The 22,176-nt window shown below is 47.3% G+C and overlaps 7 protein-coding genes across 7 annotated transcripts; 4 read left to right on the plus strand and 3 right to left on the minus strand.

Moving 5' to 3' along the window:
• Nucleotides 1-320: 320 nt before the first annotated feature.
• BJ212DRAFT_1337376 (uncharacterized protein) lies at nucleotides 321-1,025 on the plus strand (the record flags this gene model as incomplete). The annotated part of the gene is made up of 2 exons (XM_041334973.1): nucleotides 321-883; nucleotides 938-1,025. A coding segment is annotated over exon 1 (275 nt), but the record flags the coding sequence as incomplete, so codon positions are not given.
• A 6,779-nt stretch (nucleotides 1,026-7,804) lies between these two features.
• On the minus strand, nucleotides 7,805-9,789 carry BJ212DRAFT_1297531 (major facilitator superfamily domain-containing protein; the record flags this gene model as incomplete). Its single annotated transcript, XM_041332612.1, has 11 exons — nucleotides 7,805-7,883; nucleotides 7,936-8,052; nucleotides 8,105-8,187; nucleotides 8,245-8,465; nucleotides 8,522-8,594; nucleotides 8,648-8,761; nucleotides 8,814-9,065; nucleotides 9,119-9,159; nucleotides 9,192-9,328; nucleotides 9,518-9,593; nucleotides 9,648-9,789. 11 exons carry the CDS (start codon nucleotides 9,787-9,789, stop codon nucleotides 7,805-7,807), a joined length of 1,335 nt encoding a protein of 444 aa, XP_041196164.1.
• Nucleotides 9,790-12,158: 2,369 nt separating this feature from the next.
• Nucleotides 12,159-13,813, plus strand: BJ212DRAFT_1297532 (uncharacterized protein; the record flags this gene model as incomplete). Its single annotated transcript, XM_041332613.1, has 7 exons — nucleotides 12,159-12,425; nucleotides 12,476-12,771; nucleotides 12,824-12,927; nucleotides 12,978-13,063; nucleotides 13,122-13,139; nucleotides 13,189-13,500; nucleotides 13,577-13,813. 7 exons carry the CDS (start codon nucleotides 12,159-12,161, stop codon nucleotides 13,811-13,813), a joined length of 1,320 nt encoding a protein of 439 aa, XP_041196165.1.
• A 109-nt stretch (nucleotides 13,814-13,922) lies between these two features.
• Nucleotides 13,923-15,021, minus strand: BJ212DRAFT_1265606 (putative methyltransferase-domain-containing protein; the record flags this gene model as incomplete). The annotated part of the gene is made up of 3 exons (XM_041330501.1): nucleotides 13,923-14,342; nucleotides 14,397-14,793; nucleotides 14,852-15,021. 3 exons carry the CDS (start codon nucleotides 15,019-15,021, stop codon nucleotides 13,923-13,925), a joined length of 987 nt encoding a protein of 328 aa, XP_041196166.1.
• Nucleotides 15,022-15,138: 117 nt separating this feature from the next.
• BJ212DRAFT_979440 (mitochondrial carrier domain-containing protein) lies at nucleotides 15,139-16,878 on the plus strand. Its single transcript, XM_041344503.1, has 6 exons — nucleotides 15,139-15,312; nucleotides 15,363-15,383; nucleotides 15,433-15,590; nucleotides 15,644-16,113; nucleotides 16,170-16,355; nucleotides 16,408-16,878. The coding sequence occupies exons 1-6, from the start codon at nucleotides 15,218-15,220 to the stop codon at nucleotides 16,531-16,533; spliced, it is 1,056 nt and encodes a 351-aa protein (XP_041196167.1). The 5' UTR covers nucleotides 15,139-15,217; the 3' UTR covers nucleotides 16,534-16,878.
• A 262-nt stretch (nucleotides 16,879-17,140) lies between these two features.
• BJ212DRAFT_1478198 (uncharacterized protein) lies at nucleotides 17,141-17,838 on the minus strand (the record flags this gene model as incomplete). Its single annotated transcript, XM_041339676.1, has 2 exons — nucleotides 17,141-17,184; nucleotides 17,232-17,838. The coding sequence occupies 2 exons, from the start codon at nucleotides 17,836-17,838 to the stop codon at nucleotides 17,141-17,143; spliced, it is 651 nt and encodes a 216-aa protein (XP_041196168.1).
• A 660-nt stretch (nucleotides 17,839-18,498) lies between these two features.
• On the plus strand, nucleotides 18,499-21,783 carry BJ212DRAFT_1337449 (urease). Its single transcript, XM_041334974.1, has 12 exons — nucleotides 18,499-18,671; nucleotides 18,723-18,946; nucleotides 18,996-19,236; nucleotides 19,285-19,683; nucleotides 19,737-19,770; nucleotides 19,821-19,936; nucleotides 19,984-20,512; nucleotides 20,561-20,617; nucleotides 20,671-20,783; nucleotides 20,835-21,130; nucleotides 21,182-21,320; nucleotides 21,369-21,783. Exons 1-12 carry the CDS (start codon nucleotides 18,627-18,629, stop codon nucleotides 21,699-21,701), a joined length of 2,526 nt encoding a protein of 841 aa, XP_041196169.1. The 5' UTR covers nucleotides 18,499-18,626; the 3' UTR covers nucleotides 21,702-21,783.
• Nucleotides 21,784-22,176: the final 393 nt, after the last annotated feature.

The raw sequence follows: 22,176 nt of genomic DNA on the forward strand, positions 1-22,176 counted from the left end.
GACTTTTCGTACTAGGTGTGTTGCTGCAAGTCCGATACATGCTTGTTTCTGATCCTATTCTAGATAGAAAATTCTGCAAATAGCAGCCGCTGTGATGACATGCACTGATGCAGTCTCTTAGACTGTATTTAACCCATGTCGAGGATGGAATTATCAATCACTGCGTGGCTTTCGTCATCGCTGAGTCGGCGGTGACATGTCAATGGATGACTTTCCATAGGATGATATCATATATCAGTGTCTTTTATCAAGCGTTGCAAAATGAGATGGAGATGGAAGCAATCGACGACAGAATCTGCGCTCATTGTTGCAGCTGCTGTGCTGGTGGGAACCAAGCTGACTCGACAGGAACACATCGACAGACGTCAACCACAACGACAATACCTTTGCCGTGCGCAGTTCCTTCCAAATCCATGGATGAGTATTCTGTAGCAAGCTTTATTTGCAAGAACGATCGAGCTTTCATTACGACCATGGGCTTTGACGTAGAAACATTCACCTTAATACTCATCTCCGACTTCGCGAAACAAACACCATTCCTCGTGTCGAACATCGATCTCTTGATGCCGGGTCAGGCTGCGAGATGTGCAATGGATATGCAACTGTCCGTAGAATCCTGGGGTATGGTTCCCACGTCCCAGTTCGGTCGCGACTGTATGCATTGCCAGCACCGTCGTAGTGGAATTCAGTCATGAGTATAGAACTTCGATGAAGTGCAGTATCAGAGAGAGAGGACCCAAATCAACGAATGCTCATCTTGTACTCCTTGGCCAGGAGTCCGACGGCTGTCGGCTGTCGTCATTCTGGAATTGCACGCCAATCTATTACAATGCAAAGGGCCTTGACATGGTTGCTGTCCGACGAGATGGTACAAAAACAGAAGGTAGGGTTGGAAAATGAAAATTTCTTGAGGGGACTTTCTCATTGGACGTGGCAGTTGTCACGTCGTACGCAAGCTGATGTTGAAACATCAGGAGGCACTGCTATCCCTTGGCAAGTGCTAGTGTCAGGCTCAGATATTCGGCTCATCACAAAGCGTCCAAACCAGTACCTATAGAAACAAGGTAAATATCCGTGAAGTGCCTGCAAGGTGCGGTCACTAGTCGGCGTTGGACGACAGGTAAGATTACTGTCAGCGGATATCATTGGCGTGAGTGGTCCTAAAAAGGCAAAGTATGAGTTTTACTTGGTTAGTCTATCTCGTCGTACACATCAGATTTCCAGCGGATGAAGCCGAGACAAGGTTTTTACGACATGAGTGCAATTCGAAGAACAAGCATTCAATATTCAATATTCACGGGGCCTGGTTTCTGTCCCGAACTAGTAGGTACTGCATCATATATTCATCAGACAATCACGGAAGGATGATGCTATCACTGGCTGTGCAAATTGATCATCCACCTCAGTTGACATTAGGCCGCTGTACGGTGGATTGGGCCTAGTATGTCTCACAAGTTTTGCGTTGGAATGAGGGGGTAGGTATGAGAGCACAAATCCGGCAGAGCATTCCGCAGGAAGGACGAGGTAGATTTAAAGGCGACCAGGTATTCCGAGGCGTGCTTGGAGTCGTGGCAAAGGGGTGGTGGAGGCGTGACCGCGTGGCAAAGAGGTGGTGGAGGCCCCGGGGGTCGGGTAGCTGCACAGGTGCTGCGGTAAGTCAAGGCAGGGCCGATCTAAAAAAATCATATTTCGGCGAGATAAAAGCGTTTGACGGTTGGTAGATAAATTCCGTACGAATACTGGCTTTCGGTGGCCCATCGTACGTCCACTGAAATTGCCACTCACTCTCACCCCTCCCTCCGTTATGACCGTAATTTCAGATGATCCCAGTCAATGGCCGCTGATCAATTCGTATAATTTTCACAGTTATTTTATAGGTTCGTGGAGAGTCGGTCGGTTGATGTCGGTGATGTCTTGAGCTAACGGTTTAATAGTTGCAGCCTCCTGCTGCGATTATGTATGATTGGGGTAAGCAAGACAGTAGTAAAGAATCATAACATTCTAACAATGTTCCTAGCACTCGCTTTCGGACAAGAGGTGGGTTGATGGAATCACCGGAGTAGCCATCTCATTAAGCATGGTGTGATAGGTCGAGCTAATTTGGGTGAGTGAAATATCTTATCAGCAAAAAAAGCATGATAATAAACTTGATTCGGAGCAGAAGCAACGCTGGTCTCTCATGACTTTTTTATATCTCAGTGTACGTACTTTATGTTATATATTGGCGTGTTATGTTGACTCAAAATACTATAGGTGCGCTATGTTGCACTGCCATACGTTGTGTAGGTTTACACGACTACCAAGTTCGCGCCATGCTAATAGGCTTCATCTGACAATCAGGATCTTCATGCTTAGTATGTTTCTTGACATACACCGTATTTGTTTCTTTGACCAGCGGCGCATAGTAACTCTTCCGACAATCTCGGTGGCAGATACAGTGAGCGCCCTGCCCTGATGCCTGTCATTCTTGTCTAATCAACTGCACTTTTACGCAGGGGTAAGTGATATTCTTGATAAATTGTTCAGCATAATGACTGCAATAGCTGTGAGTTCGTTTGTAGTATTTTGAGCCTCTGAGCCTCATCACTGACTGGGTTTTTAGGCAATAATCTGTACCTAGCACTAAATTGGCTTAATGTGGTCATCACTGCCTTGTTGGGAAGTGAGCTACTCAGAAGCTTCAGTAATCTTGCATTGGCTGACTGATCACGCAAGTCATCATGATCACTCGGTTACATGCCATGTATCAGCGATCCAGAAAGATGCTTATCTTTCTTGTTGCAATCTTCCTGGGTATCACGATCGCGTGCGTGGGGATTACTGCAACAGGAACAAGCCATACCATAGGGGGTAAGCTTGAATTATTGATTAAAGACATCAGTGCATCAGGCTTATTGAATGAATACCAGAGGAGTTCATTCTCTCCGGCAACTATCAATGCAATTATAACTATGAGGGAGATGCCCGAATTCTCAATTCCATGACTTGGATACTCTGCACTCTTTGGGAGGTCCTCTCACTATGTCTTGCAGTCTGGATTGCTGTGCAACATCTTTATGAACTGCCACGACCATTCAGGACAAGGACTATCGGCGACTGTTTGACGGTGGTAATAAAAACTCACGTAGTTTACTTTGCAAGGTGAGCTGTTTGAATGTAGGTATCGTAGTTTGCTGAACTGCACCTGCTAGTTTCGCTGTTAGTTCTTGCTTTGCCCTTGGTTTTTTGTCCCCAACGCTCATGGTATGCCGATCGATCTGTCACTGATATCTTCGTGCGACCGTTGTTGATGCATTTCTATAGGACTCAAATTCCGTAGGAACTGTGGCTTATCACGGTATTCTCGATGTTTTGTCAGTCGTGCAGATGTTTGTGCTAGGACCGCGCCTCATCCTCAGCGTTCGAGAATATAGCGCCAAGCTTGAAGCCGACTTCAATGTAGGAACCCGCACGACTTCGCTTGTTTTCCATCCGCACGCACACGCATCAACCGGCGGTAGTGTTTTCACGGTGTAGCGCGAAGACCTCTTCGAGATTAAATTGATACTAAGCAATGTCGGGCGCTCTTCAGGGAGTAGGAGAGTCTTGTTTTGTCGTTTGTGGTGATTGCGTGTTTTACGGATACGCCAATATCATATTGTACTACTACCAACGGAACTGGCTGGCCACCCGTACTATGTAACAGTTTTGAGACCTTAGATTTCGAATACCAATCGAACATGTACTTAGAGAAATATTGTTATAACTTTGCGTTTGCTGTCGTGAAGCGCTCTTAGTAGTAGTGACGAGAATGAAAGAAAATGTTTGCTTTATTGAAGCAGATAGTTTTTTGGGTGGAAGCCCCGAAGGGGCGACCCGGCCCCAATGGCGGCCCCAACCTGTGCGAGAGAGCCGAGGTGAGCTGCGAGGGCGGGTGGGCATCCTCGCAGCCTCAAACTCAGCAGGTCTAGGTACCAGCCACCCGGGCCCCTGGAAGAGGGATGTAGTATATAGTTAAGGCTGACTGCCTTTAGGTAGCAGTAGTAATGTAAGCTGCGAGGATAAGGGAGTGGTGGGTGGGGAAAAGAAAAGCAGAAGGCAAAAGGCAGGTTTGAGCCTGCTGGAGCGTGGCGCGAGCACTGCGTGGTGCGGAGACAAGAGAGGCCACGTGCTACACTGCCGCTGCCGCAAAGTCCTAATTCTAACCCTACACTCGTACCTCGCTTCGGGGTAGAATATCAATCCACGAACCGCGGAGGCTTTAGCCTTCTAATTTGGGACGAGTCATTTTGTGCCAAATCAATTTTGTTCAATCGAAAACGCGATCGTAACTGTACATGATACATCGGACACAGACTTCAAAGCCTCAAGCTTCAAGCTCAAGCTCTACAGATGATGGTCTATCCCGAATGAAATACGCTCACAAACAAGGACCACCGCACCACTTTGTCTGCTCACACTACCATTATCAACATTTACTGGCGAATTGAGGTTTCCAAGAAAACTACCCAGTCCAATCAATACTCCAAACCCCTTGTTTTTCAGGATGCGGGCCGGTGTATCAAGCTTAAGTAGTGGTGCTTTGGCCCGTATAAAAGGGCTTTGTGTTCTTGATCAACTTTAGCGATCTGATCACAAAGATTTTTTGGGAGGTCAGTGAAAGCCGTAAGCTGCTGACATCAATACATGGTGACTTGTTTCTGATTCGTTGACCTCCCTTAGAACCACAAACAAACAGCAAGCGCTGTGATGACAAGGGGAGGCTTGGGTCGTGATTCTTCGTGGACAAGGTTGGAACCATAGGCTTGAAACTATTGCACAGCTTTTGTGCCCGCCCCATGGTCTCCTGTAGTATTCCGGTGGAGATCTTGCAGTGTGCTCCTCACCTCTTCATGCCTCTGATACACTCATGACGTTCTATATCAAACCGGGACAGCAGAAGGTCAATGAAGGACGAAGATGGATGTCGTGCGGTTATGCAGTCATCTCTGTGTCTTCCTTTTCGGCCTCCCTATTCCGTTTTCAGCCAGAGGTGGTCTCGTATGTGGCGATATGTTTCACCGGCCTATCCTCATTGATACAAAGCTGATGCATCAACCGTAAGATGGATTTAGCGCAGTGCCTTTTGCATCATCAGAATCACATGTCATTACCTTATTTCGTTGCACTCGTGACCACAATGCGAAGGGGCGACACATGCTGAGGACTTTTGAGGAAGGCGCACATTTGAGGGATTTGTACATCGGCGCGTCTGCTTCGAGGCGTTGCAGGGGCAGTGGGAGATGTGAGTTATCTGTTCGGTATGTTTGGACCTATCTCAGTTTTCAAGTCTCATTTTAGGTTAAGCCGACAGCGTGTGGCCTTGTTACGAGACCTCATATGAGCTGTTGTGGTCACCAAGTCCTGGCCAGCGAGGCAGAGAGTCTGATACTCGTTGAGAATTGTTGAGACGGCAGGCTTTTCCGCCATCTTATCGCGCCTAATGTTAGACTGGTGATCATCATCATCTACTGATGGGACTTCTGAACTGATACAAGTATGGTGAGAACATCTCGAGAGTGTCATTGTCACCAACTACCCGAAATTATGAACACCTTTCCGAGCCTATTTTGCGGCGTTCAAAAATCCCACATGACACCACAGCCGAACACACATTGTATTGTCGAACGCATCCATTTTTTACTTTCTTTCATGTGTCAATCTTACTTCTGTCAATGAAGGCAGGGACAAATTACATGCTCATCATGCCTATTTCAGTGATAAAAGCGCTCGAGGATCCCATATCTACCACGCGTGCCTCCTTACGGCAGGTTCGCTACTCTCTCGCATCTATCCTCCGAACATGACCATAGTCTCAAGTGATCCCAGTTGGTGGCCGCTAATCGAATCAAATAATTTTTACAGTTATTTTGTAGGTTCGTAGAGATTCGCTGGAATGATGTCGGTGACGTTCTAATCTTGAATGTGATCTTAAAGTCGCCTCCAGTGCTGCAGTGATATACGATTGGGGTGACCAAGATAGTATTATTAAGAAAACCCGCTGAATTTCTCATGACATTTTCAGCACTTGCATTGGGACAAGAGGTAGGTTGATGCCATAGTCAGAGTAACCATCTCATCAATAATGGTTTCATACTAGTTTGAACTGGTTTGGGTGAGCAGAGTCCCATATTAGAAAACAACATCCAACCAAGTCCGGGGCAGGGGAAACGTTGGTCCCTTGCGACTCTTCTATATCTCTGTGTACGTACATTGTGTTATGAGCGCAGTTGGCCAGTTGTGCTTACTTCAAAACACCCTAGGTGCGCTACCTTGGAATGTCATACACCGTGTATGTTCTTTTTACGAGACTAAGGTTGACGCTGTGTTAATAAGACATCTCTCACAATCAGAATTTTCATGCTGCGTATGTCTCATATACACTATGTTTATTGCTTCTGACTGGCTGGATACAGTAAGTCTTCCGAGAGTCTCGGTGACAGATGTAGTGAGTACTCTGCACGAGAGCCTGTCATTCTTGTTCACACAACCACACTGTATAGGGGTGAGTAAGTTTGCTGACCTGCTGATTCAATATAATGATAGCGATAGCTGTGAGTTTGTTTCGAACGTTTGTCTTCCGAGGCTCATCACTAGCTGGGATTTTTCAGGCAACGTCATATACTCTGCACTAACTTGGATAACTGTGGTCGTAAATGCCATGCTGGGAGGTGAGCTACTGAGTTATGATACTTCAGATGATGTTAATTTGACCGAAACATCATGCAAGTCATCATTATCACTCGGTTACATGCAATGTATCAGCAATCCAGAAAGATACTTGCCTTTCTCGTCTCAATCCTCCTGGCTGTCACGATCACCTGCGGAGTGTTCGCCGTGATAGGAGACAGATATACTGTAGGAGGTAAGCTTGAATTATGGCTTGAAAGACTTGAGCGCATCAGGCTCATCAGACATACAGAGCAGCTCATCCTTTCCGGCACCTATCAGTGCACTTATGACTATGAGGGAGACGTCGGACTTTTAGACTCTTTGGCTTGGATACTCTACACTATATGGGAGTTCCTCGCACTGTGTCTTGCAGTCTGGATTTCTGTTAAACACTTCCGTGCACTGCGCCACCCATTGGCTGGACGGACAATGGGGGACTGTTTCTCAGTGTTGATAAAAGCTCACGTGGCTTACTTTGCTAGGTAAGCTCATCATTTCAAATGGAGTTATCTTTTAAGCTGAAGTTCCGAACGTGCAACGTGAAGCTTTGTGGCTGTTTCCTGCTTCCAGATCGGTTATCTCTCTCCAGGGATCCTGGTACGTCGATCTTTCACTTAGTGGCATCTGCTGGTCATCATTGTTTCGCTGTATCCATAGGACTCGTCTTCAGTAGGAGCTGATGTCTACGCTGGACTACTTGAATTTGCGTCAGTCTCGCAAATGTTTGTACTGGGTCCACGCCTCATTCTTAGCATTCGAGAATATGACGCTAAGCTCGTTGCCAACTCCGATGCAGGAATTGACATGCCTCCAATTGTTTTCCAGGAGGGCAGCGATGTGTCAATTTATGGCGATGTGTAGCACTGGAAAGGCTCCAAGCAAGCAATCAACATTTATCAGGTACTCTTCTGAGAAGGGCAAGAAACCGTTGTTCAAAGTTTAGCTGTAATACTTATTTGGTATTCCAATGTATATTTGACAAGAAAAGTAAGTGTATGTGATGCCCGAAGATATATACCTAGAAGGGCCTTGATTACCATGCCTGTTGTTTGTGCCCACTCTTTAATTAGATACGAGGGCGAGAAGATGACAACCACCAAAGTCTGGTTAGTGATCACGCATCCACAACGGTATATCCAACATCTACCCAGGCTCTCATGCGATCTCCATACCGAATAGTAAGAACAATAAGCCTATATGCTAGTATAAGCTCGGTGACTGCAAGTGTTCTACAACAGTACTCACCCATATCCAAGAATCGCAATCATGGTAGCTATGCTATTTGTCGCTACCAACCCTAGTATTTCAATCGATGGAAGTACGGCTGCAGTCACTGGTGCAAGAATGATCGCACGGAAAGCACTGCGAGATGGCTCAGTGCGAAGCCCAACCACCGGGGTTGAATGCTACTCACGTAACTGCAGCGATTACCTCTGCGCTACGTGATTGTAGCACATCGACATTGTACGAGCCGATCGGTGTGAGAACGAAATCCACCTGTATAATATGAGAGGTTTGAACGTGAAAAAAATCATACACGAGTTTACAACTTACTCCAATGCCATTCATAAAGAAACAAAGTAAATTCAATACCAAACCCAAGGGTCCAGCGATGTACGTGGTGATCAATCCAGAAAGACAAACGGATAAAGGGACAAGCGGTCCACCGACCAACACTGCACGTAGCCGATCTTCAGGGACCCAAATGCCTTTCCGCCGGGCCTTCCATTTTTCAATCATAGCGTCGGATAACCGCCCAGCAATTGGCGAAGCGACTCGTGTATGAAAGATTAAGAAGACGACTCAAAAAGTAGGATGTATGCATACATACTGAAGTTTCCGAGTCCACTGGGGAGGAAGCATGCACCGATCAGTGCCTCGTTAGATATGTGGTATCGAGCACCCTGGAATCGCAGGTCAACAGACCAGATAGTTTGAAATAGGATGGCAGACTCACGATCGTGTAGGCAATTGGGATCAATAAAACTAAGGCTTTGGTTAGACTGGAAGACGACGTCCATGTTCTCAACATGCCATATTCTGTAACCATTGCAGAGGCATTTGCTAGTGTCTGAGAACAAGACCTTAGGCAGTGCACAGTCAGAAGAAAAGTGAAGACAAACGACAGCCATGATATTTGGACTACGCAGCAGCCAAATACTGCTGAAAGGATTGATCCAAACGAAGTTGGACGGTGTCGTCGGCTCGCTAATACCTCCCGAATGCGAATGACTTGTCTCTGGCAAAAACAGATAGATAAAAACCATCTCAATGAAGCCCCATAGTCCAAGCGACCACTGTAGGCTGCGCCATGACCAGTAATGTGCTGCAGTGCCTCCCGTAATAGGTGACAATGCAACACCAAGAAGACAAGCCTTGGCAAGAATTGATTGGTTGCCGAAAGCTTATCGTACGGGCACATACGTACCCCAAAGAAAATACCCATAGGCTGTACCTCGTTGCTCGACCCTATAGATATCGCCAATAGCAGCTGCACCTACAGACACTCCGCCAGCGCATCCGAATGCCTGAAAAAACCTCCAGAACAGCAACCACCTGAGAGATGTTGATGCTGCAACACCAAAGCTTCCCATACATAGGATAGGCATACCCCACAAGTACATTGGGCGGCGCCCGTCTTTGGGGAAAAATGAAAATGAGATTGTTCGACTGAAGAAAGCATATCAAAAGCCTACAAACTGAGGAGTACGCTGCCCACACCAAACCCCCGATCGCATTCGCAAAGACCGACAAACTCACAGCCAAGCTGCGGACAGCCCGGCTCGGTATCACGAGCTAGCGCATAGTGCAGAATTTGGAAACATACCTCACAGTAGCACCCGTTGAATTAAGGTCATGAGCTATCTGAGGAATAGAAGGAACCAAGGTCCCAGTCACGAACACTGTAGAGACAAGATCGACTCAGTTGAAGAGTGTATTTTTTGACTTATACGCACTAGGAAGCAGCCCTGCAAAGGACACTACGAAGACAACGACGTTTTTCTGAGCCTTGCTGAATCGGTTGTACACACTGTCCAAGTCGTCAGGGGTATGCACTCTATCTCCCTCGAGCAAGGGGCTTTCCTCCGAAGGGCACATCACCGTAGACTCGAAAGAACAGTACCTTTACGTATTGATTACGAATCTGGGGTCGACGCTAATTCTGGCCATTTTCTAGGTGTAATCTAAATCCGTCACCGGTGAACCGGACCAATCCTTGTAACTTGATTATAGTAAAATATATCCTTTTATGGATATATTAATGTCGACGTCCAGGATGTGTCGCAGACTCTTATTTGGCGACAGTATGAGCGTCGTCTTGGCATTGAGGCGGCGTACGTCGTAGGCTAGTACTATACAGCTGTAAGGTTAGTCATATTTGCTCCACCTTGGGCCACTCCGTTTCTTATCTGTGCCATGTTACAGAATGGGACCTTGAAACGCTTGTCGATGATGCCTTAGACCTGTGCCATTAGGTCGATGGCCACATAATTTCATACGGAATACCTTGATTGATGCAAGTACGGCAAGAACACCTCGAAGTGGCGTTTCAAATTGTAAACAAGCCGCCGACATCCCGAAACACTAGTACTGTTCGAACTTTCTTGATGCTCTAACAGAAGTTCCGCATGCATGTACAAGTACTGGTTTGCAGATCAGAGTCCATTTTGATTCAATCGAGGGCTTCCGCTTCTTACTTTATTTCGCACCCAGGCTGCCGCGATACTTCAATCAATCAAGGGTATTGAGACAGGAACAAATATCCCATTATGCCGAATATTTTGGCGATACAAGCGCTGAGGGGTGTTATATCTAGCACGAACACTAGATCGCTATATGGCACACCCTCAACATCCACCGAATATGACCCTGGTCTCAGATGATCTCAATTGGTGGTTGGTAATTTGGATAGGTTCGTCGCATCAAGATGTCTCGATCTAACATTGACTTACGGGTTCGCAGTTGTCGCTGGCGTCGTGGTGGCACATGATTGGGGTGAGCAGGACAATGTTCGAAACCCGCTGATATGTTCATGATATTTTTAGTACTAGCATTCGGACAAGAGGTGGGTCGGTGCTATTGTCGGAGTAGCCAACTTGCTAAGAATGGTGGTATATTTCAGACGATGTTTATGTAGACAAACCCATTTCTTGTTGTATTATCCGGAACGTCTAGCAACAAACCCAGTCCTCGATGCCCAGACAGCTGATTCTGCGCGTTTGTAGAGTTCCGCTGTCTGAGCACATAGATGATGAAGAAGTGACCGTGAATCATGACTCGGAAGCCTGGCTGATAATTCATTGGTGCTCAAATGCGTTTTCGTCTGTCTGGGTCACGGAGAAGGAATAGGAATCAATCGCGCACGTGGTTCGACTGTATGCCTCCATCGCAAGTAAGCATGGCAAGGAGGCGAGGTGTACCGAGCGGGGAGTAGATAATCAGAGAATTGGAGCTAACTATTAATGAGAGACATCGACCACGATATTCTGAAATTGCATCCATACATGCTATTTGTTCCGCCCATGGGACTGCAAATTGTCCGTCGGGTTTGCAACCTTGCAATGTTCTGTTGAAGTCCATCCCGCTGAGCTGGACCGTCAGAGTAAAGTACCAAACGAGATATACTATATCCACTGGCATCTGGACCGGACAAATTGAAAGCGAGAGGCTGGAATGTAGAAGTAGCGTGTCTGACCTCAGACAGCTTCATGATGGCACAACGGTTCCGTAGCATAATGATGATCGGACTCTCCAGGTAGAGCGCCCTCAGGCTTGCCATTCAAGGGTATTTCGCCCAACCAGGGTATCGGGAGTCGGGAGTCGGGACCCTTTTGTTTGTCCAGCTCCACAAATAAACAGAAGCTCTAAGAGGAAATAGGTTCCCTGACTCCTCTCGGTGCCATGTAAAGATCATTTTTATTCTAGGCTAAACGATTCGCGATTGTGGCAGTCTGCGCCTATCATTCTATGTTGCGAGATGCTTCAAGCTGCCAGGACTTCATTCTGAATAATCAGTACTCTTTATACAGTTTTTCCAGGTCTTCAGCACACGGCCCACTTTGTAAACTCTATGGTCTAACAAGAAATTCCAAGAACCTAGATGCATTTGCACAAACGCATCCGAGATGGGCTGAGGCTTGTCTGATCTGGCCTAAAACTGGACTTGGGACTTGAACTCGTAACCAGTTTACCTACGCGCGCTTTTCGCCAGTCGAGCATCCGACGTGGTATACGCCAGGCTGGTCACGAGTCTACTCAGGACTACCAAAGGGTGGGGAAGCCCATGTAGTGAGTATGGATTCTGCTTATTTTGGGTATTCTCATCAACCTTGGTCAGGCACGAACCGCACGACATGCTGGTCGTGGAATATATTTGTTCCTTATCTTACTCATCTTACCACAGACAACATCGTCGTGAGCATTAACAATCGCAACTCGTAAACCGGCAATCGATTGTCTGTGTCCTAATGAATCACATAGAGGGTGATAATGAACTTCCGGGGTACACACCTCAAGCCGGTAGCAGCGTAGCTCCACTAGACGCCTTAACCCCCGGTTCTGAACACACCATATCGCTTGAAGACAGCAAGGGACACAAATGGCTTCTCCTTTCGGTGAAAAGTCGTGCTCCTTCCCCGGAGTCTTGGCCAGTATTTCGTGCTGGCGATCTCATCTCGGGGAGCGTGACTCTGGACATTTTGAAGTCAGAATCATCCAAGGCTATTATAGTAACAGTAGGTCACCATCTATTTGCGCAACTTCTCGATGCTTATGGGCGATACAGGTGACAGCTGCGACTACTTCAATTGGACAGGAAGGGCAAAGTTTTCTTGTTATCGAGAAGGAGTTGTGGACTCCAGCGATGGCCCTTCCTGATGGATCCATGGCGTCCAAACTCGAGAAAGGCCATTACACATGGCCTTTCGAAATAGCACTTCCAGACGAGACGGAAGTTTTGGACCGTAAAGAGAAGAAGAGATTCCCCCTTCCGCCTTCATTCACAGAGCGAGCCAGTCCCGCTTACATCAACTACAGGATTACTGTCATCATTAAGCGGGGCGCACTGAGAGTGAATCAAACGTGTGTTCCCTGCTCTCTCGGATGCTCTTCGGAACCATTCAATAATCCTTAGTTTAACCACGGATTTTGCATATGTCCCGAATACGAAACCGGAACTTCCATCTGCTATGTTACAGAAAGCATATAAAGAAAACATTCCATTCGTTGGTCCTGAAGGTGAGTTGTCGAGCGATGTAGTCTTCAATGCTTGTGTTTAATACTGGTAGGTGATCCGGAGGGGTGGTACATCCTTCCATCAGTCACTATTACAGGCACTCTTTTTGGTGCCAAGAGAGGGAATGTCGATTTTAACGTAGGTCGATCTCCAGTTTTGCGGTTCGCAAGGCTCTAAAACGATAAAACATCTGTAGCTAGCACTAGCCAAACCAGTAGGTCTATTCCTGACTCCGAGCATCAGGCCTCTCACTGTGCCCATAGCTCAGTTATGCTCGTGGTTCTGCAATGCCACTATGGCTAACTTTTACAGGCTCAGACGAGCAAGCTCTCGATTTACTCGCCAATCACCAAGCCATCCGTGTTTTCCTGAAGCGATCATTAGCTACAGGCTCGGACGCAACAAGTGATCATGCTGGGAAGCATACAGACAACTTCTTCGTTCAAACAATAGCACGTGCTGTTTTCTGGCCAGCTAGGGACGCCAGTACTACGGGGAAGCGGATTCTCCAAGGTGAAGTGAACTTAAAGAAGGCATTCAAACAGAGTGTTGTTTTCCCCCGATTTTCTGTGAGGGTCAGTAACTTTCTTTCCTGTCTTTCTGGAAACCCGTTCACCAGCGTGTTGTTTGCAACCTGTGATCGGGTCACAGTACCATCTAGAAGTTCATCCTTTCGAAGCAGCTGGCTTCGTACATGCACCGCATGTCTCCGGCCCACTACTGACACAACCAGTTAATGTGACATCTTTCCACGCCACTGGCATTGTAATGCGCTCCTTTGCACCACCCAACTATGCAGAGGAAGTTGAGAATTTGGACAACTCTGTTGGTTTGCTAGAGAATGGAAACCAGCGCTTCTACCATCACGGAGGGTACGGAATCTCCTGAGATGTGAAGGGGAGGTGGGAGTCGTTATTGAATCCCGCGTTGAGTATGTATGTATGTATCTCCTGGTATTTGAATGAGTGTTATACATAAAATGTGAAGTGAATGTATATCACTCTCCAAGGCCCATAAGGAGCAAGGTCTCGAATGTCTCATCACTCTTCTTGCCACACGTCCCCCTTGCGCCAACGCCTCCAAGTAGATCAACATTCTCCAACGGAATTGTCCAGTTAAGTGATTCTGGACGTCTACGTGCCACGAAGATGAATGCCAGATCGTCATCACCCCCTATATCAGATCCGAATCGCTCCCACTCAGAAGACGAGTTGTTCGCATCAATCTTTCGTGCAATGACAGGCTCAAACGAGAACCACAGGCCGAATGCTGACCAGAATGGAGTCTCTTTAGAAAGACTCCGGATTTTGTATGATATGATGACTCGTGGTTGTGATTCGAAGAGGGAGACAGAGGGTGGAGAGGTCAGATGGAGAAGGGTGCATAAAAGGGGCGCTAAAAGTTCCGGAAAATATACCTATATTTCTGTCAGTGATCGGTCTTCGAGCATGGAGAGCACCATAGTATTTACAAGATCGCTGCAGATGATGTGCGTGATACAGCCATGCTCATGTCCACTTGGATCATCAACGAGCTTAAGTTCTCGTACGATGTTGATGGCATGATCATAACTCCCCCACGAAAGAGGTCGTACTAAAGTAACCTGTGTGTTTCCTGAATCCCCCTTTGGTGTGACGAGAAGATTCTTCTCCAGAAGCGGGCAGACTTCGGGCAGATCAGTTGCAATGACCAGATCTCGCCCGGACAAAGCAGCTGCTTGAGCTATTTTCGCTGCAACGATGCCCGTGCCAGAACCGAGCTCGAGAAAAATTCGTTTGTGCCCAGATAGATGCTTATCGATCAAGGGCGGGTCAAACTCCCAAGTACAAGGATTGTCGATGTAGCTGGTCACTAGATATGCTGCTTCCCTACATGATATCACGCTCAGAGCGAGGGAACGGAAACATCAAAGCAATATCTAGTCACCAAACGCGACCTGCGATCCCATAAGTCTCGATCCCTTCCCGCTGTGCCTCAGCACCAAAGACAAGTTGTTGTTTATCCCCAAAATCGCATGTAGAGTAAGTTTCACGTGGAAGCAAAGGACCGATCGCGAGTTCTTCTGGGAAATTGACGTGGTTGTGCACCCCAGTCATGATCGCAGGTGCAAAATAGCATCCTTATTTGTCCGTATTAGCTTTGAAAGCTTCAGCCTTCCATTTTGGGGTCAAGTAGCGCCCTATTTTGGAATTCATATGCAATCGGCATTTTAGCCGGTACTGGGACCGGTAATTCCGAGCTCTTTTGTAGTCTCCACACAAGGTGGATATATCTCAGTTGCACATTTCTATTATGTCAACACAGTCCCAATCAGCGAAGCAGGCGCAGCAACTAACGCCTTTTGCATCTGCGTTGGCTGGTGCCCTTGGAGCTTGCTTCAGTAATGCGTGAGTACTGCTCGACTACCCATGCACCAGCTGTCCTGACTCATCAATAGTGTGGTGTATCCTCTTGATGTGTGCGTCGGCGATCGCATTTCATGAGATATGTTTCTAATCTTATCGTAGTGCTAAGACCAGGATACAGGTAACCTCATCGGCTGCACGAGGAAAACGCAAGGACGACCTAAGCATGCTATCGTTGCTGCTCGAAATATTCAAACAAGAGGGAATTAATGGGTGGTACAGAGGCTTTGCTGCAACGATGCTCAACACTTTCTCGATGCGTGTGTCTTCAATTACCTCTCTTACATTCCCCCATCGAGCTGAATACCCCAAGAATATGCCTACTTTTTCTTCTACTCATTCATACGCTCATCATACATCAAGCGCATGAGTTTGAAGCTGCCTCCTGGTTCAAAAACTCCTGCACTATCCACAGCTGCTGAACTCTCCCTCGGTGCAGCTGCAGGCGCGCTATCCCAGATTTTCACGATTCCCGTATCGGTTATCGCAACCAGACAACAAGTCGGGCGCTCCGTCCGAGCGTCCTCACAGTCTTCCAAAGATGAGAGACCAACGGATGAGTCTTTATTAGCTGTCGCTCGTGAGATTATTCGCGAGGATGGCATCACAGGGCTGTGGCTAGGCATTAAGCCCGGCATGGTCCTGACTGTGAACCCTGCCATCACGTACGGCGTTTACGAGCGTCTCAAGAGCTTGTTGTTGCTCGCAAGTTCTGCAAATGGTAAATTGACTCCAGGAACGTCGTTTTTGCTCGGGGCGTTTAGCAAGACGCTCGCTACTATTGTGAGCTTGATACATAGTTGGGTGGCTGGGTGACGTCTCCTGACATCGCTTCCTAGGTAACATATCCTTATATTATGGCCAAGGTTAGAATTCAGGCCCGTTCTACTGATAAGGATGCGTCAGAGAGTGAGGGTCTGCCTGGTGGTCAAATTGGAAATACAAAACCCAAAGCAAAGCAAGCCGGTGCCGTCAGCCTCCTCCTCAGAGTCCTGAGGAAAGAAGGATTTGTCGGGTGGTATCAGGTCGATATTACCAATCTAATACTCGCTATCTGACGCTGACCAAATTGAACAGGGGATGTCCGCGCAGATAATCAAAGCCGTACTTTCTCAGGCGTTGTTGTTTGTATCCAAGGAACAGTTCGAGCATTGGGCCCTGGCTATCATGGTCTTATTTGCAAAGTTCAGTTCGCGGTCATGACGACGCACGTTTGTTCTTGGAGAGTCAGGATCAGTTAGTCGTTTGCCTTCTGGGAGGTGTATACCCTTTGTATTGTGTATCATCCAGGAACCTTGACGAATAGACGGATCATGTACCCATCCAGATGAGGCGTGTCTGGCCCCAGCTTATTTACTTTTTATGTAGTTGTCAGGTATCGAGGTAACGAGTCATGGTGATGTATGATCGAGTCAAAACATGTCGGATCGCGATCGTGGAACGGGTAACACAGCCCAAAAAATGATATCTCTGTTTCTGGAAACGAAAATTCGTGCTAAGGAGTGTGTATGATCATGAGAAGTAAATAATGGATGAGTGATGGAATACAACTTGGTCGTGTGGGGTATGTGGGTCGAAGGGAACACGTGAAAATAACTAAGTATTGGTACAACAGCTCATACTAAAAGTCCAATGATCTTCCGGCATATTAGACAGACGAAGTGAACGAATGAATGAAGACCCCTCGTAAAAATTCAATAAATTCATGTGATTGCTCCCGTACAGATCTGAATCGTTTCAGGTCGTCCCAGATCGTCAGATCATTTGTGAGAGCGTGATGCGAATCTCGCATCTTGGCATCAGGGTTGCATCACGCACTGCAGTCGAGCATTTCCCAGTCATCACTGAAGTTCACTGAGGAGAGGTTAGAAAAGGTGGCACCAAGCGCTTAGACTACTCACCCTCCTGTGTTGACACAAGCATCTCGAGGTCCCGAGTAGCGGTTAAAATAGACACAGCCATACGAGGACCCATACGAAGAATCTTCGCGCCTTCAGGGGAGCACCGCATACGTGTTCTGATTGCGATGCGGTACAAGTCCGGCTCGGGTTTCGAACGAGGGAAAGAAGCGCGGGGCGGAAGGAGTTTCTGGGTCGGTGATAAGGGGGAAGAGGTCCGCAGCCCTGCTGTTTGGTTGTGTGGCGGGCGAGATTTTGGTGATTGAAGAGTGAGTTTAGCGAGCTGCTTGGTGGAGGGTGGAGCAATGGTAAATTCGGGACGGCTGCGGCTGAGGGCTGCTTTACGCCGTTCACGCTGCTCCTTGTAGTGGTATAGAGTACGATTGTAGGGAACGACAGGGGGTTGGGTCTTTGCGTAAATCGAATATGAAAAGGGGCCAGACTGTAACGAGACATCCTCGTCACCGTCATAGTCCGACAAGGAGAGAAAAGAAGCAGTGCGACGAAGAGACATGCGTGAAGACTGCGATGGATAAGGCTGAGAGAAGGACGAAGTGCGTTTGCGAGTGTTGGCTGTGGAGGAAGTCGTAATGACTTTAAGGGTAGGCATAAGTAAGGGAAGGAAAGTTATGGATCCGGTGGCACAGGACAAAGGGATTCATATGAGATTTGTGGATTGTGGCCGAGACAAAAGCAGTGCCGAGCAAGAATACAGTGATGACTAGGTTCAGATATGATCAGAATGATGACGGAGCCAGATCAAGATCCATAACGTGTAATTTCTACATATGGACTTACCTGAAAATTAAATAATACCCGCTATCTTCCATAATTTGTTCACTCCATTAGCCTAAAGTCAATATGAAACAATAATGTCGCAGACTCAAGTGCAAGCCAGCATTCTCCCATATCCATTGCGCAATGCTAGAACGAGTCGAGACTCGGAATCTAGAACACGATATATTTCGTCATGGCTAGAACAAAGGTCCCAAGATAGTGATGTTGTAATTGATGCGCACAGACTGCCATCGCCCTCGTCAAGACGAACATTGTTCTGGTTGTGGCGTATGTCAACCAAAGTATCATACGACTGTCTGGTGAAGCAAGGAGATATATTCGGAATGATGAAAGCGTCGATGAGCCGAAGAGGTGGTTATCGACTAGCAGTAGGAAGAGAACTTCGTTCGACTCAGTCAAGTCTGAACGTTAACTTTGAAGTGACGCGAGAAACAAAAATGAGAATTCGAATTAATTCTAGAAGCAGCTTCCCGGATCCGGCTCTGATCGCCGGAAGTTAACGCCAGTTCTTGAGCTTGAACCCGTACCTCATCGAGCAAATATTCCGTACAGCTTTCGTACAGGGAAGCCATATTTCTAAGCTGTGGGGTAGAATTCAGAATGTATATCTTGCCAAGAGAACATGAGAAGTTATTCTTACACCAGGTATTCCCCAGTCTTGACTGATGGAACATTCTTATCTATTTCACTTATCAGGCCGGTTTTCTAGCTCAAAAGCGCCTCGCTAGAGGTCTACAGCTCAATATCAACGAAGCCATCGCTTTGATCGCCTCTCAATTGCAGGAGTCTATACGTGATGGACAGCATTCTGTGGCTGAGTTGATGCAGCACGGGAAAACCTTATTGGGGAGAACGCATGTCTTACCGGGCGTTCCTGCCCGGCTACACGAGATACAGGTAGAAGGAACGTTCCCAGATGGGTGAGTTGTATGTCCGTCCGTCATCACCTCAACTGACGCCCACTTGAAGCGTATTCCTAGTGACTGTCCATGATCCCATCTGCACGGATCATGGTAACCTAGATGCAGCACTCTATGGATCGTTCCTCCCTTTACCTTCACAAGACAAATTCCCAGCTGTGGAGACTACAATTATCTCCCGTGGAAGTCTTCCAGGAGCTATCATCGCCAAAAAAGAGAGGATTACTATCAATAAAGGACGTGAACGCATTAAGTTGAAGGTAACCAACTACGGCGACCGTCCTATCCAGGTTCGTGGCTTCCCTAATTTGTCATCCGATCCCTCATTTCCTCGAAAGGTTGGGTCTCATTACCATTTCACCGAAACCAATGGCGCGTTAGAATTTGATCGCATTAAAGCTAACGGGATGCGTCTTGATATTCCCGCTGGCACTGCTGTTCGCTTCGAGCCCGGCGACTCCAAGACCGTCACACTATGTGCTATTGGGGGCAAGAAAGTCATAACTGGTGGCAACTTGATTGTCACTTCCATGAAGGATGATCTGAAGAAGGGCGCCTATATTGAGCAAGGGTTACTATTAAATGCTTTCAGACACTGTCCAGATCCTGGTGCGCTCGAGGTGCGCGAGGACACCACTATTGGCCGCGAGGAGTACATCTCCATGTATGGGCCCACGGTCGGTGATCGTGTTAGGCTTGGTGATACTAGCTTATGGGTTGAGATTGAGAGCGATGCGGTTTGTTACATTAGTATGATCATGTTTTTTGTGCGGGCTCATATTTAGCACAGGCCTGTTATGGCGATGAAGTTAAATTCGGCGGAGGTCGGTGATAATTTTTTCGTGCATTCCCCGATTTTCATCACTAGCTGCAGGCAAGTCTATCCGAGAGGGCATGGGCCAGAAAACCAGTTACAGGTACCTGGAGGGCCCTTGCCTAGACCTCGTCATCACCAATGCAGTCATCATTGACTGGACCGGGATATACAAGGTAATTCGTACTCTCCACCAACTTTCATGTACTGCACACCCTCGCAGGCAGACATCGGAGTAAAGGAAGGCAAGATCGTCGGCATAGGCAAAGCCGGAAACCCCGACGTCATGAGCAATGTTACCGCTAATATGCACATCAACTCCTCAACTGAGGTCATTGCTGGCGAGAAGCTCATCGTGACTGCGGGCACTATCGATGCACATGTACATTATATTTGTCCTCAACAAGTCACCGAAGCGCTCGCAGCAGGTACGACGACGATGATTGGGGGCGGGACGGGTCCGAGCGCTGGGACGAATGCAACGACGTGCACACCTAGCCCATTCTACTTGAAGACGATGCTTGCGGCAACAGATGGGCTCCCGATGAACTTCTTGTTTACCGGGAAGGGGAATGACACTGGAAGACATGCATTGGAGGATATCGTTCGTGCAGGTGCAGGGGGCTTGAAATTACACGAGGACTGGGGTTCTACTCCAGCTGTGATTTCGAACGCCTTGGATGTTGGTGATGAGTTTGATGTTCAGGTCAACATCCATACGGATACTCTCAATGAGAGCGGATTTGTGGAGAGTAAGAAGTGTGCCATTTATTGGTCTTTCGGATGCTGATGGAACGCAGGTACGATCAAGGCATTTGGCGGTCGCACTATACATACATATCACACGGAAGGTGCAGGTGTGCTTTTGTTTCTTTTAGCTCCCTATTATACCGTCTCATTGTGAAACTAGGTGGTGGTCACGCCCCAGATATCATCGTCGTTTGCGGTTTGGAAAATGTTCTTCCCTCATCTACCAACCCTACACGGCCTTACGCTAAGAATACCCTAGACGAACACCTTGACGTGAGCCATCTACACACGTTGATTATCTCTACCTTTCTAAACACATAGTAGATGCTGATGGTCTGTCACCACCTTGACAAATCGATTCCCGAGGACATAGCATTCGCAGAGTCTCGCATCCGAGCAGAGACGGTAGCAGCAGAAGACGTTCTGCACGATACCGGTGCGATATCCATGATCAGCTCTGATTCTCAGGCTATGGGGCGTGTTGGAGAAGTCACCACCAGGACATGGCGTACTGCGAGCAAGCTCAAGGACTTCAAAGGTCCACTCACTGAGCTAAATGATACAAACGAGAGAGATAATGGACGCGTCAAGAGATATATAGCAAAGTATACGATCAATCCGTTAGTTCTTTTTTTGTCATCTCGAGCAGTTGCGGACTGACAGTTATTTAGGGCGATCACGCACGGTATTAGTCACCTCGTCGGCTCAGTAGAGGTAGGAAAGCTCGCCGACCTTGTCCTTTGGAAGCCCGAAAACTTTGGTGCTAAACCTGAAATGGTGTTAAAATCAGGAGTAATTGCTTGGGCTCAGGTAGAATTCACAGAGCCTTTCAGATAATACTGCTGATGTCTTTACTAGATGGGCGATGCAAACGGTTCAATTCCGACCGTACAGCCGACCTATGGTAGACCAATGTGGGGATCCTTCCCCCCTGCAGCCGCGCTCAACTCGGTCGCGTTTGTCTCCCGAATCTCGATCCAGACTGGTACTATCGCTTCATATGGACTTGCCAAGCGAGCAGAGGCTGTTATTAACTGTAGGAATGTAACCAAGAGAGATATGAAGTGGAACGATGCGCTGCCGAAGATGTCTGTTGATCCAGAAAACTATGAGGTGAGGGCGGATGGCGTATTGGCTGATATAGAACCTGCGAGTAGATTACCACTTGGGAAGGAGTACAACTTTTTCTGACGGCGGAAAAGAAATGAAAGAAGAACGAAAATCATGTATAATATTATTGTTGTACGAATGCAAAATTAAGTTTGGTCACAAATGAACTGAGTGGTTTCACATGAATGTATGTCATCACCTCATCGCCTACGAATTCAGAATCATTACGGCAGCCTCAGTCACGTATTAAGAACAGATGCTACATACCCGACGAGGCTAAGATTGGTGGAACTCCCACCCAATACATAAACACTGACGAGAAAGAACAGCCTTTGCCAAAAGTAGCCTAATTGCCCAGCTGACTTGAGATCAATGTACCAACGTTGATGAGGGCTTCGCTGATGGCTTCAAGGTTTTCTGGGTGCGAAGCGTCGGGTATGGATACGGGTATAGGGTGTGCCAGTAGAAAGTGGTATATCAATGTCATAGGTCGACACCGTCGAGTTTGAAGGGTACGTAACAGTAGCAGTAGCAGTGGTGCTGGTTGTAGAAGGGG

The sequence above is a fragment of the Suillus subaureus genome (assembly GCF_016647635.1).
Source record: "Suillus subaureus strain MN1 chromosome Unknown BJ212scaffold_7, whole genome shotgun sequence".
Lineage (NCBI taxonomy): Eukaryota > Fungi > Basidiomycota > Agaricomycetes > Boletales > Suillaceae > Suillus > Suillus subaureus.